Here is a 12,312-nt window from a genome sequence, read left to right as displayed (position 1 = left end):
TGATTGAAAACTAAAAATCAAACTTATTACGAACGATTGAGAAAGAAAAAAATAATAAATCAAACTTAATTAAGCAAATAGGGTCCACTGGTTTTACTTTGAAAATTGAACCATGACTACGTAAGTGGACAAACCCTATCCTCACTTCTACTTCAAATTATTTAATTGAATAATAATTAATTAACAAAAAAAATCAAAACAATATAAAAAAAATTAAGAAGTCACCTGCAGAAGCAGTTGAACTAAACTCCCGGAACAACCATTGTGGAGTCCTCTTCGAAAAAAACCATTGTGGAGTCAACAACCGATGCCACCAAATAAAACCTCCATCTCCAACCCAAGCGACTCCTCTTCCATATAGATATATATACATGTATCAATCCTTGTATTAAAAGTTAATGTTGTGTGTATTTTCAGTGTTTGTGTTTCATGGCCACAGATGATTTCAGCTTCCCCACAGTACACAAAAGCAGTAGTACTAGTAACATCCATTTCCCTCCTCTGTGGCGGCCATCTCCGGCAGCCGCCTGCACAGGTGATGAAGAAGATCACGCAGCCTTAATAACTAGTCCTGTGGAGAATATCGAGGGGGTTGATGATGATCAGATAATAGTTAGTAGTGATGTTCGAGATCAGGAGGAGAAAATGGACATGCTATGGGAGGATTTCAATGAGGAATTGTATCCGGTAAGGTCAACGTCGGATTACAGTTACGCGTCCGGCGAGATGCTGCAACTGGGTTGTGTAGGTCTTGGTGCTTTCAACTTGTCCAAATCTAATGCTGCTAGAAATAGTAGTACTATTACAAACCCAGGTGTGGTCGTGATTGTCAAACTCTTGAAAAAGCTATTCTTCCTCCATAATTCTCATCATCACAACCTCAACAAACCTGCAAATCGGTGATCAAATCTACCTCTCACTGTGTCATCATATGTTGTATACATGTGTGTGTATCATTTTGTCACAAACATCGTTATATATTTTGTCTTAATAAACAGTAATGCAGCCAAGTACTTGAATGTAAAAATAGAGAAATTAATGATCATATTGTATTAGCTAAGATTGTGTATAGTACCAATTACTGAATTTTTATATAGTACATGTTTTTTCCCCTTTGTCCGGTGCTAAACTGACTCATTACAAAAACAACATAGCCACAATATCCATATCCTGTGTAAGAGAAAAGGGAAAAAGTTTCAAATTGGAACAAAAAGCAACATAGAACTATGATTTGGATATAGTGGTAGTTGTCCTATGGTATTGGCTACTTCACTTGCATCCTGAAGGGCAATGAATGAAAAAATGGGATGAATACAACAGAGTCAGGGTTCTTCTCTAAAGAGGTAGGTCTCATTGGTAGAAGCAACTGCAGCGATGGTTACTTCAACCCATACAACAAACTTGAGACTACAAAATCTCCATGTGTGGCACATAGAAGGTCAGCAATCTGCTACACTGACCAAACAACGCCATAGAATAGATTTCAGCAAATGCAGATCTTGAAGACAATCTACTCGGTAGCTCTTTGCCGAGTACTCGACTTCTCTTGTGACCTGTGGCGAAACAACTTAGCTATGGCTCTTCTCTCACAATCCTGCAATATTGTGGAACAAGCAAAAATTGTCAGATGCAGTCCATGCTCCATATTATCTATTCTTGATTCAAAACAGTATTATGGATGGATTACATATATGTGTGCATGTTTACAGTATATAATTCATATATGTATGTATTGTCCTTATGCATAAAGAGCCATTCCTGCTTACAAGCTGAGTCAGGTCGACACAACTTGCGTTGCAAAATCTAATTTACCACCTCAGCAGCCTGTGAAGATTAAGGTCCTTATCCATAACAAAACAACCATTATTCTTATTATTCATTCATTGTTGAGGAGCGGTAATTGCTACAGTTGGTTTAGTTGAGTCTAATTTATTCATTTAGTTCCCATTCATTTTGTTGTAAGAATGATTCTACAAAGATTCTCACCTTGAACATATGAAGACGAAAAGGTTTTTCAGGATTCATCCTTCTTAATTTCTGGTATGTATAGGCAAAACTTAGCTGATCCCGAGGAGTAAACCGCTCAACCTCATTGAACCAAAGACAGGAAAACAAATTTGACATTGGAGTGTGTGCCCGGATGATAAAAGAACCTTCTGGCACATCTGCAGATGTGAGAAAAAAATATACATCAGACTAGGGAAAGTGCATTGCATCGATGATATATAATGAAAATGACTCTCTTTGAAAAATTCCTACTGCTTTGTCCAAAAAAGAAAAAAGAAAGAAAATTCCTACTGCTGGGGAGAAGCTTGTTCGGATCCAATGCGTTGAATCTTGTGAGACCATCGTCCTGGTAAAATGCAAATTGTTGATCTATGATGGTATGGTTATACTTGTTCAATTTTTTATTCTGGGCAACCTCTTCCCATACACAGTGTCGATCATAGTGATTCGAAATTGCATACTCATGACCTTTTCGCCACAAAAAATATTCCAATATGAGTAAGGGGTCAAGTTGAAGACGCAACTTGCTGTCCAACCAGATTGAATACCTGAAGTTTTTAGCAGTAATTTAGAATAAAGCTTGTTTGTATTAGGAAATCAATGAGCAAAGAAATAGACGAGTCCCATTATAGTAATATGCTTCTGTGGAACACACAAAAACTAACGTGATTCAAACAGAACATGGCACTATAAACTCATATATGCATCTAGCTGGTACTCTGTAAGGAGAGAAAAAAAAAAAAAGTTCAAAGCACTGACGGGGTTGAAAGATAAGTGTATTCCGATAGAAGTTTACTCACATAACAAAGAGAGTTAAGATATATTGAAATTGTCAAGAAAACTTTAGTAGATCTTCTACTACTATCGTGCTTCAAGATTAAAAGTGTAAAATAAAAGAGGTAGAAATAAAATAAAAAAAGAAACAGGTTGATTTAGACTCCTCAATACTAGTGAGGAAAACAGTAATGAATCTAATAGGCTATGCTGTCAGGGGAGAGTTTCCACCAAGAGCAGCAAGTTTTGTTTAGTTCCACAATCAAAACAAATAAGCAATAAACAAAATGATTTTCAAGCACTATATATAAAGTGTACGACAAGGTCGAGCAGAAACCAGAGCATGTTCACACGCACATCACAAGCTTTGCTTTCATCAACAGAAAAGAGACTGAATAGACATATCCATAACTACCATGAAGAATAATCAGATAACGCATGAGAGAGCTACAGGTGCTAAAGTAAAGACGGTATTCTCTTGCAAAGCATATTACAACAAAACTGAGAAGTCCTCACAAATTGTTCCCATCATTGATAGTGTCATTCCAAATGAAATTAAACAACTGAACTAGAGAATTTTGGTGCCTCCGACAAAGAGAGAAAGGCTACCAAATTCACAGCTCACATCTAGGAAATTTCTAACAAACAGACTCAAATAAATATCAGTGGAACTTTTGAAAATCTGAAAAAGCTTGCTGCAGCATTCGTATTTATATCAAAGAGGGATACAACAATAAGATCAAAACGCAGTAAATGTTCTTAAATGATAAATAATCTATTTCAACCAACTACATAAGCAAGTGCTGTTAACTCAAACTTCTATTTCTCTGCAGTCTGCACTAGCCTTTAGTTGCTCTTTACTTTCTACCATTTTAATGCAATTCAAACATAAATTTGAGATTCGGTTTTGCTATTCCATATTTTACTGGCAGGGTTCATGTTTGACATCAGTAGCAAGCAATTGTATCAAATTAAGGTCAAGTATTGAAATTCTGTACTTTACTGTCAGGGCTCATGTTTGATATCTGTAGCAAGCAGTATGCAATGGGGATAAAACTAAGATCCAAGTTTTTAGGTGTTCAAGCCACTTTTGCTCAGGCAGAATCTGGGGTACTGTGTGAAATTCATTTAAGATCTATAAATTGTGTATGGTTTAGCTCTAGAAGATCTTAGAAGTTTAGTAGCTTATTTGTCCGCGTTCTTAGTAAGTCCTATACGTGTTTGAGATATAGTTATCATGGTAGGAACCCACATATATCCTACTATAAAAACTTATACTTCAATAACTAAAATTTTAATTTTTAAGTAATGAATCAAGTTCTTTTGAAATCTGTCTACCATGTTTTATAAATTTGTATAGCTAGCTTACTATCACAATTCTAAATCTTTCAACCAAAATAACCATGCAAAAAGAGCCTCAAATATCCTTCACAAAGCCACTTCATATATGGGCACATAAATGCAGATGCATAATCTAACATACGCTTTTAGCATGCAAACTGTTCAAAAATTGGTTGAACATGAATACGAACGCAGATTAGCATTCCCACAAGCTTTAGACTTCGCTACTGATTATATAAACTGCCAAGAAGGCCACAACTCAGTCATGTTACTAATCTCATTCTCACCTTGCAGAAGGAAAAAGCCTATGAGGCAAAAGCTTTGGTATCTTTCCCACTCTCCGCATATCAGTATATGGTAGGTTCTTCACCACAACAATCTTCCACAAACCAATAAAACCAATGCTATCTAGTGTGTGCCCTTCTGAAGAAAGGGTACGCAACGTAATCTCGTCGATGAACATAACAAAGCAAACATTCTTCCTTGACAAACGAGAGACCTGAAATTAAGAAAACATCAATTTAATCACCATTTAATTTATATTGGGCTATCTGATATAGACAAGTACGAGTTGCAGTGCAAGCAAATCTAATGATTTACAACTTTGTGTCTGAATCAGAGGAGCATTAGCTCACGGGTGCAATAAACTCAAATTGGCTTGGTTTGATAACTACTCATGGATAATTGAAGTACACTAAAGAAGATTGTTCAGAATACCATCCCACATCAGGAATTTGTAGCCTTTCTCAGTAGTATATAGTTTCCTGGCCCCCTCAACCCATTCTCTAACTTCTAACAGTGTGTATCAGAGTGCTCACAGCACTTACCATAATCAATTACCTGTTCGGCTCAGACATGCCTCACGTAAGGGAGTGTGGTCGAATGTCACACCAGAAAATCAAAGCTTGCCTAGGATGCAAATGGACCATATTTTCTTGTATCATTTAAAACACAAGATGTGGAAGTTGATGTGGCATTTAAATATTAGAGATGCTACGGGGACCACATAATCTAGACCAATATGTAAATGCCACATCATGTGGTTTGAATGTAGTACTAGAAAATGTTGTCTACTAAGCATTTTCTCAAAAAGATCTTAGGCTTCACCGCCCCTAACCAATTAGTTTTGAGTTAGGTGTTCTAAATTCTAACAAAAACAACACAATAACAAGTATAGCAAGCATATAAACAAATTGTGATTTAACTTAGGAACAGGACCAATATTTGTTTGTGCAATATAGAAGCCTCAGACAAAAGAAATAGGAGATTAAATAAAAAAAGGGACCAAAGTTGATGTACAAATATACTCTCTTTACTTCTCACATGTTAACGAAAATGGCACTTTGGGCATCTGAAAGACCCTACAGCCTTTCAATTACATAATCACAACGATTATTGAGCAGTTGTTTCCTATCATTTCTAGGTTTTAACTATCATGTAATTTCATAAGACTGATAAAAGCTTCAGACCTTTGCAGGCCCAAAGTGTCATTTCAGTTAATATTTTTTTAGAAGTACATATTGATGGACTTTGGTATTAGTGTTGGATTAACTTGAAGTTAATGAGAATAACTCAAAGAGTAAATTCAATGGTTGGATGAATCTAAACAATTGCTTAAGTTATAATTTCATCTATTTTACTTTAGTTCTCTTCTTTAGTAAGCTACTGATGAAGAACACAAATGGAAGACAACTAGGGTTTATCCAACGCCTCGTAAAAAGGGTTCCAAGGCCGACACCCTGATTTGATGTCCTGCAGACAGTGATGATATAATTAGGATTTACTACTAGATTTCTCTAGGATTTCTCCTTAAGGCAGAATAGGAAGGTTTTGGGATTTTATTAGGGCTATTTTATTCTAGTTGTTCTAAAATTGTCTTGACCTCCTTATATATAGAGGACTCGTAATATTTTGCAGTTCAGATTTAAATTAGTAAAAAATGAAAGCTTTTGCTTCTCTCTAGGAATGTGTGATGCAAACTAACCCTAGGTGTGATGCTAGAACCCTAACAGCCTAACTGTCATAAAACCCTAGAATGTACAGAGAAAACCTTGTTCTTCAGGTTTTCTTCCACTTATCCCGCATCATTGACCCATCCAAACATGATAGAATGGTATCACCAGTGTAAAGAGATGTTAGAAACTGGACAATCATAAGATTTTTATATTTCTGATAAGAAAGATGATTTGAAAACTGGCTTGAAAGAAATTCAATATTACTATAAGCTTTTCTACATGAAAGAGAATTTCCTTACCATTTTACCGTAAGGTGTTCTCAAGCGATCTGAATTTCCAAAGATACAAGAGATAACAGCAATGTGGCATCTGCTGATATAATTTGCATCATCCTCTGACAAGTCAAATCCAGTGCTTGGAGATCCTTTAGGACCTTTAACAAAGCCACAGTTAATTTTTTGATCACGTGCCAAAAAAGAATTTTCCCGTTCTTGCAAAGTCTGATGTCCTGCAAATCTAGGTTCCCATTGCTCTTCTCCTTCGGGCTTGTCTTCTATTTCAGTATACTCCAGGGAAAATCTAGCAAATTTTCTACTTTCTAAAGGCTCTATAAGCTGTGCAGTGGAGTTTAAGAACTTCATCTCACAAGAGGAACCTGCAGATTTTCGAAATGATGTTCAAGCACACAAAAATAGCAAGAAGGAACAGCCCCTATTAAAGTAGCAAGAAACACATGCCAAAACTGCTGCCATGATATACAACATCATATGTAGGATTATCCTTAAAACCCAAGCCAGACAAAACAATTAAATCATTTTCTCCAACCAGTGATGGCCTACTCAAAAGCATTTACTCCCACAGACTAATTCTAAGATTTATACAAGTAATTAAAGCTGCAACCAAAACACCTAACGTCTGTTCCTTCAAAAAGAGATGCTGGAACAAAAACCTTATTCACCTAAAATAATATGACGTTACAACAGAAACCCGCAATATATTTAAACAGCATCATCAAGCACTCATTGGCTCATTGCCAAGCCCAGTTTGGATTTTCCCGGTGTTTCCTAGTGTATGTAGGACTTTTGGCACTAAGTTATAGTTTTTAATCAGGGATATCTGCAAGGCCATTTGCTAAAGCAAATCAACATATAAGTTCCTTTGAAATTAATTAAGTTGTTCAGCGCAGCACTCATGACTGGTCGGAACACTTCAAGAACATGGAAGTAATCAAAAGTAGAGGGGTGTGTCTCCTTTTTTTTCTTTTTTCTTTTTTTCCACGTAACAGAAATAAAAAGTAAGGAAAGCATGGGGCTGCCGACGGGCCACTCACCAAATATTACCGATATACAGAAACGACAGTGTTTACCAACTTGCAATATAAATCAACTTTGTCTGTTGTAGCACTTCTATTCTAGAGAGACAATATTTCAAAAGAATCTCAAGATCTAGAGGAAGAAGTGAAGCTATATTTCACTTTTGCAAACTGAATCAAAGATAGATGCATGAAAAGATTTGAAAAAAAAAAAATCAACAGATGGTTACACACACTTGCACCAATTTGCATGGATAAAGGATATGTTACCAGAAGATTTGTGGCGCTTTGCTTTCCTTTTTGATTCTGAGTGCGATTTTCTTGAAGAATGACCGGAAATTACACCAACATGCCTAGAATTTGTGTTAACTTCATCAAGGTTCCGAGAGTACTGGGCAGAGTGCTCATTAAATGAATTGGTGGAGACTTTATCAACCTTCTTGGAGACATTTTCATAATTGATTCCAGCATCAGGAAGATCAATGGACTCTCTACCACCTTCATCATGTAATTTTTCTTCACTAAAATGGTCACCATTTTGATGTCTAGTATCATCATATTCTTCCATATGAGTTTCATGAGAATCAATCCCATCATCATACTCATCATCAGCATCAATAACGTCATTTCGCGTTTCCAAATATACATCATTAGACTGTCGATTGTTCTTCAAAGATGCCTCATACTCTGCTTCATAAATTTTCAACTCGTTGCGCCCAGCTTCATTGTACAATCCAGCTTTCTTATTGGAACTTTTAAGAAAGTCATCATTCTCGGACTTGTTCTTACTGTTCTTAACCTGAGTCGCACGAGTAGATCCATCATCAACACCTGCGCCACCATGCTCCACCACATCCTCATTATAGTCTTCATCCCTTCTCCTATCATCTTTATCCCAATACCTAGAATCCCGGCCATGCGTTACCGAACCCTTCCCAAACTTAAGCACTTTAGAAGTCTCAGTGCGTGTCACATTTGTGAGAAAGTCAGAATCATTCCTCGAATCATCTTCCTGAGCACGATTACTATTTATTTCCGCACCTGCACGAGAAATCAATCACTTGATATGCTAAAAATAAGATTCCTCTTCCTTGAGCAGTTAACTATCAAATTAACTAACTAACCTACACCATTTATTTCTCTGCAAGAAACAAAAATTGAAAGTTGTACATGCCATGCTTCCAACAAGCTTAAACGGATCGGCTTTCAGCAATCACTATATATCTAGTCAACTAAGAGACGATAAAAAGTCGCAATTTTAGGGATTCTTTCTAAGTATAAAAAACTATAATGCAGCCTTTGATGAAGATGAGCTTCTGCTTAGTATAGAAACCAAAATTGGAAATCGAGAAAACAAGTAAAAGCTAGAAAATCAGTGTTACCTGTGGGTGTGGTGGTGCTGAGGGAGAGGTAAAAGTAGGCGGCAACAGTAAAAAGGAGAACCAAGGAGAGAACGAGAACTAAAGCACAAGTAGAGATTCTAGGTGGGGATCGACCCGATCGGCGAGTCCGACCCGGTTTATGTAGACCCGTTCGGATCCCGATAGCGACGTGATCTGGTCCTTCCCCGCCGTTGCTGCCACGTAATCCCAACCTCTCCATCCCTGACTGTCTGTACTGAGCCATTCTTGCATTGTACCACCCCCCCCCCTCTCGGACTCCACACTCCCCTGCTCCTCCTACTTATTTGATTTCTTTTTCTTTTTCTTGTTTTTCTTTTTTTTTTCCCCTTCAAGGTTTTCCCTGAATATTTTAAAAAATTGAACGATTTGTGTTGGGCTTTGCCTGGCTGGGAAACATCTCCGACTTCAAACCCTGTATTTTTGGTCTTGTTCGTTTCATTTTATTACACTGTTACTTATCATTGAGCCAGGAGACTATTCACCTTTCAAAAAAAAACAAAAAAGAGTAGACTATTCTATTCTTTTTTTCTTTTTCTTTTTTTGAATAAAGACTATTCTATTCTTTTTCTTCTATTGGTTTTTTTCCTATGCCAAAAAACTTGTTTTATCTTTTCTTTTCTTTTTCTTTTACGATTTTTGGTCAAACAAGGCGCAGAGGATGGAATAATGGATGCAATAGAAGAGAGGAAGGGTGGACCATGGAGGTTTGGAGGACGTGCCCCAAATACCTTTTGCAAAGTGATTCATAACAACAATAATGTCACGCCCCTGATTTTTAACACAATTAAAAATCGATATATAACCTCATAATTATACATGCGTGAACGTTCAGCCATCAATACCAACTACCTGGAAAACTTTTTCCCTTTATACAATATACATGTTGATGCCCTAAACTCACTATGTCAATATTGACCCACCCACAGAGTCATATATTACATAAGCTTACGAATTAAATTGTCAACAACAAGATAAAACGTAAAAGCTCCTCAGAGTTTACTACAAAGCGGAAGTCATAACAATGACAACTACCTGGAAAACTTTTTCCCTTTATACAATATACATGTTGATGCCCTGAACCCACTATGTCAATATTGACCCGCCCACAGAGTCATATATTACATAAGCTTACGAATTAAATTATCAACAACAAGATAAAACGTAAAAGCTCCTCAGAGTTTACTACAAAGCGGAAGTCATAACAATGGCAAAGCCAATCAAATTTGCTTCCTACCAGTTCTGCTGCCAACAAGATACCTCAGCTTCAGCCACGATTTCCTGACCTGCAACGTTAACCCCTACACCGTTTGAATAGTGCACCGGGTTGTCACACAACAAATCCGGTAAGCTTTTGCAAGCCCGTATGAGTAACTCAAAAACAACTCACACCAAATCACGGGATAAAAGCCCGCACAACTCACGCCAAAACACGAGGAACATCTTTCGACTCGAGAATAAGGAAACATACCATGCTTCCCAAACAATACTCTTTTCCCAAAAAGAAAATCACAAAAGTCACACCGTGACAAAATCATATAAATCGTTAACCTAACAATTCAAATATGATTAATCGATCCAACCTGGATAAAACACATAAGCACATCAATCATACCTATAGTTAACCTAACAATAGCATATGATTCACAAGTCCTCCCAGGACATTTAAAAGAAAGAATCCCCGAAACTCTCTTTTAAAGACACGTACTCATGAGCATCAGATAGCTCCCCGCTACCCCCCATGATATACATATGTACACACATAGTCATACACTCAGAAATGTCACTAATACAATCTATAGTCACAGTTAATCCCATAACTCCAAGACAATATGGTAACTAGGCTCGTAACACAGATAAATCATTGGTCACCATCTGCAACCTATCACTATCTGTGACTCTTGGTTTTCAGACCCCGTCTGGTCTTAGAACCAACCGTTGGTCACCATCTGCGACCCATGCTTTTCAGACCCCATCTGGTCTCAAGTCAACGTTAAGTAAGTCACACTTGACCTAAAAACGTTACGACCATCTAGTTCCGGCTTTCTCCATCCCTGCTCACCATCTGTGACCCTTGGTACAAGGACCAATACATTTAAAATGAGTCACGCTTGACTCCAAAATGTAATATCTAACTCAATACTTCTCAAACAATAGAAAACATATTTTTCCACAATATTGTTTCTATGATAAGTCTCATTCAACAATAATATGAATCCATCATGCATATTATTCATCACACATCATCCACAAGAATATATATATTTCACGTAAATATATATATACGTAGTCATTCGCTCAGGAATGCCTACTAATACCAACTATAGTTTGCAGTTAAATAATTAACGCCAAAACAATAATGGTAATTCCGTTCATAATGAACCTTGTGAGATTACTCACCTCGAAACTCCCGCTGCGTCTTCAATACAGAACAAAGCAGCCAATCACAATAATCGTCCAAAGAATACTTTGTCAAGTACCTAAGGAAACACAACTCTGATTCAGTTAACGAATCACAAGGAATAACGTTCGAAACCCTAAATCGAACCAAAATTCCCAAGGTGACGCCAATCGAGGCGAAACCACATCCGAGACCTCCCAAAGTCTCCGAAACACTTCCACGATCGATGTGTCCAAGCCACAAGTCGATCGGATGCTTAAATCCTCAAGGATTTGAATAAATTCACCGATATGAAACGGTGAAAATCATAACAAATCCATACGAACTCCAAAATCTGCATATTATATATCAAAACGCTCGTATCGACGAGTAGAAGATATATAGTACCAGAAACAGTTCCTTACATGGTCGGAACACCACCGAAACGCCGCCACAGGCGGTGGCGCACCGCCGCTGGCCAAAAACTCATTATTTCACAAAACTCCCAACATCAAAAAGCTTCATCTAAGCATGCTTGTGAATTCTCATAACTGGCTCGAAGTCAGAAAACAAGCATAAAGGGTCGAAAACTACCTCACAACCCGTGGATTACTGTTCAAACCGAGTTGAACCAAGTTCCACGTAAATCGATCTAAACAACCACCACAGATCGATCAGGGAGCCTCCTCTGAACTCAACCAAGGAATCATGAAGCCATGAAGTCGCTGGAGCTGCATTTTCCGACCGGGTCCGAAAACACCAACTGCGCCGCCTTCTATCGCCATCACCGCCGCGAATCGCCGCAAGAGGACACCACAGGGAGGAGCAGACGGCAACGACGAACCGATCTGGAAAGTTTCGTCGCCGGAAAAGCCAGGTCGGGTCGCCGGGTTCGGGTCAGGTCAGTCGAAAAACTCAGACAGTGAAGGTGAGGTCGAGAGAGAAGAGAGAGAGAAAATGAAAGTTTCCGGAAGAGGAAACTAAATGAAAATAGTAAGTTTCTCTTTCGGGAAACTTCTATTTATACCAAAATGGAAACTTCTTCCGCTGGTCATAACTTTCTCATACGAACTCCGATTTCCGCGTTCCGCATGTCCACGAACTCGTATCGACTCGCTCTACAACTTTCGTGAAGGAAGTTTT

General features: G+C 37.8%; 2 protein-coding genes across 2 annotated transcripts; one reads left to right on the top strand and one right to left on the bottom strand.

Moving 5' to 3' along the window:
* Window positions 1–233: 233 nt before the first annotated feature.
* On the top strand, window positions 234–1,113 carry LOC133736682 (uncharacterized). Its single transcript, XM_062164272.1, has one exon. The coding sequence runs from the start codon at window positions 430–432 to the stop codon at window positions 901–903; it is 474 nt and encodes a 157-aa protein (XP_062020256.1). The 5' UTR covers window positions 234–429; the 3' UTR covers window positions 904–1,113.
* On the bottom strand, window positions 1,028–9,220 carry LOC133736681 (uncharacterized). The gene is made up of 7 exons (XM_062164271.1): window positions 8,772–9,220; window positions 7,660–8,430; window positions 6,377–6,732; window positions 4,410–4,621; window positions 2,299–2,555; window positions 1,987–2,165; window positions 1,028–1,594 (listed from the first exon to the last, which is right to left on the bottom strand). Exons 1-7 carry the CDS (start codon window positions 9,013–9,015, stop codon window positions 1,511–1,513), a joined length of 2,103 nt encoding a protein of 700 aa, XP_062020255.1. The 5' UTR covers window positions 9,016–9,220; the 3' UTR covers window positions 1,028–1,510.
* Between the last annotated feature and the right edge of the window lie 3,092 nt (window positions 9,221–12,312).

The sequence above is a fragment of the Rosa rugosa genome, chromosome 3 (assembly GCF_958449725.1).
Source record: "Rosa rugosa chromosome 3, drRosRugo1.1, whole genome shotgun sequence".
Classification (NCBI taxonomy): Eukaryota; Viridiplantae; Streptophyta; class Magnoliopsida; order Rosales; family Rosaceae; genus Rosa; species Rosa rugosa.
This window is presented reverse-complemented; position numbering and strand designations above follow the sequence as displayed.

Excerpts from the sequence above, each read along its gene's own strand:
- LOC133736682 (XM_062164272.1), top strand. The coding sequence starts at position 430 with ATGGCCACAGATGATTTCAGCTTCCCCACAGTACACAAAAGCAGTAGT.
- LOC133736681 (XM_062164271.1), bottom strand. The coding sequence starts at position 9,015 with ATGGCTCAGTACAGACAGTCAGGGATGGAGAGGTTGGGATTACGTGGC. Across the intron at positions 8,431-8,771 it reads CAGCACCACCACACCCACAG|GTGCGGAAATAAATAGTAAT; the intron begins GTAACACTGATT and ends TTTCTCGTGCAG. Across the intron at positions 2,166-2,298 it reads GAACAAGCTTCTCCCCAGCA|ATGTGCCAGAAGGTTCTTTT; the intron begins GTAGGAATTTTC and ends TCACATCTGCAG.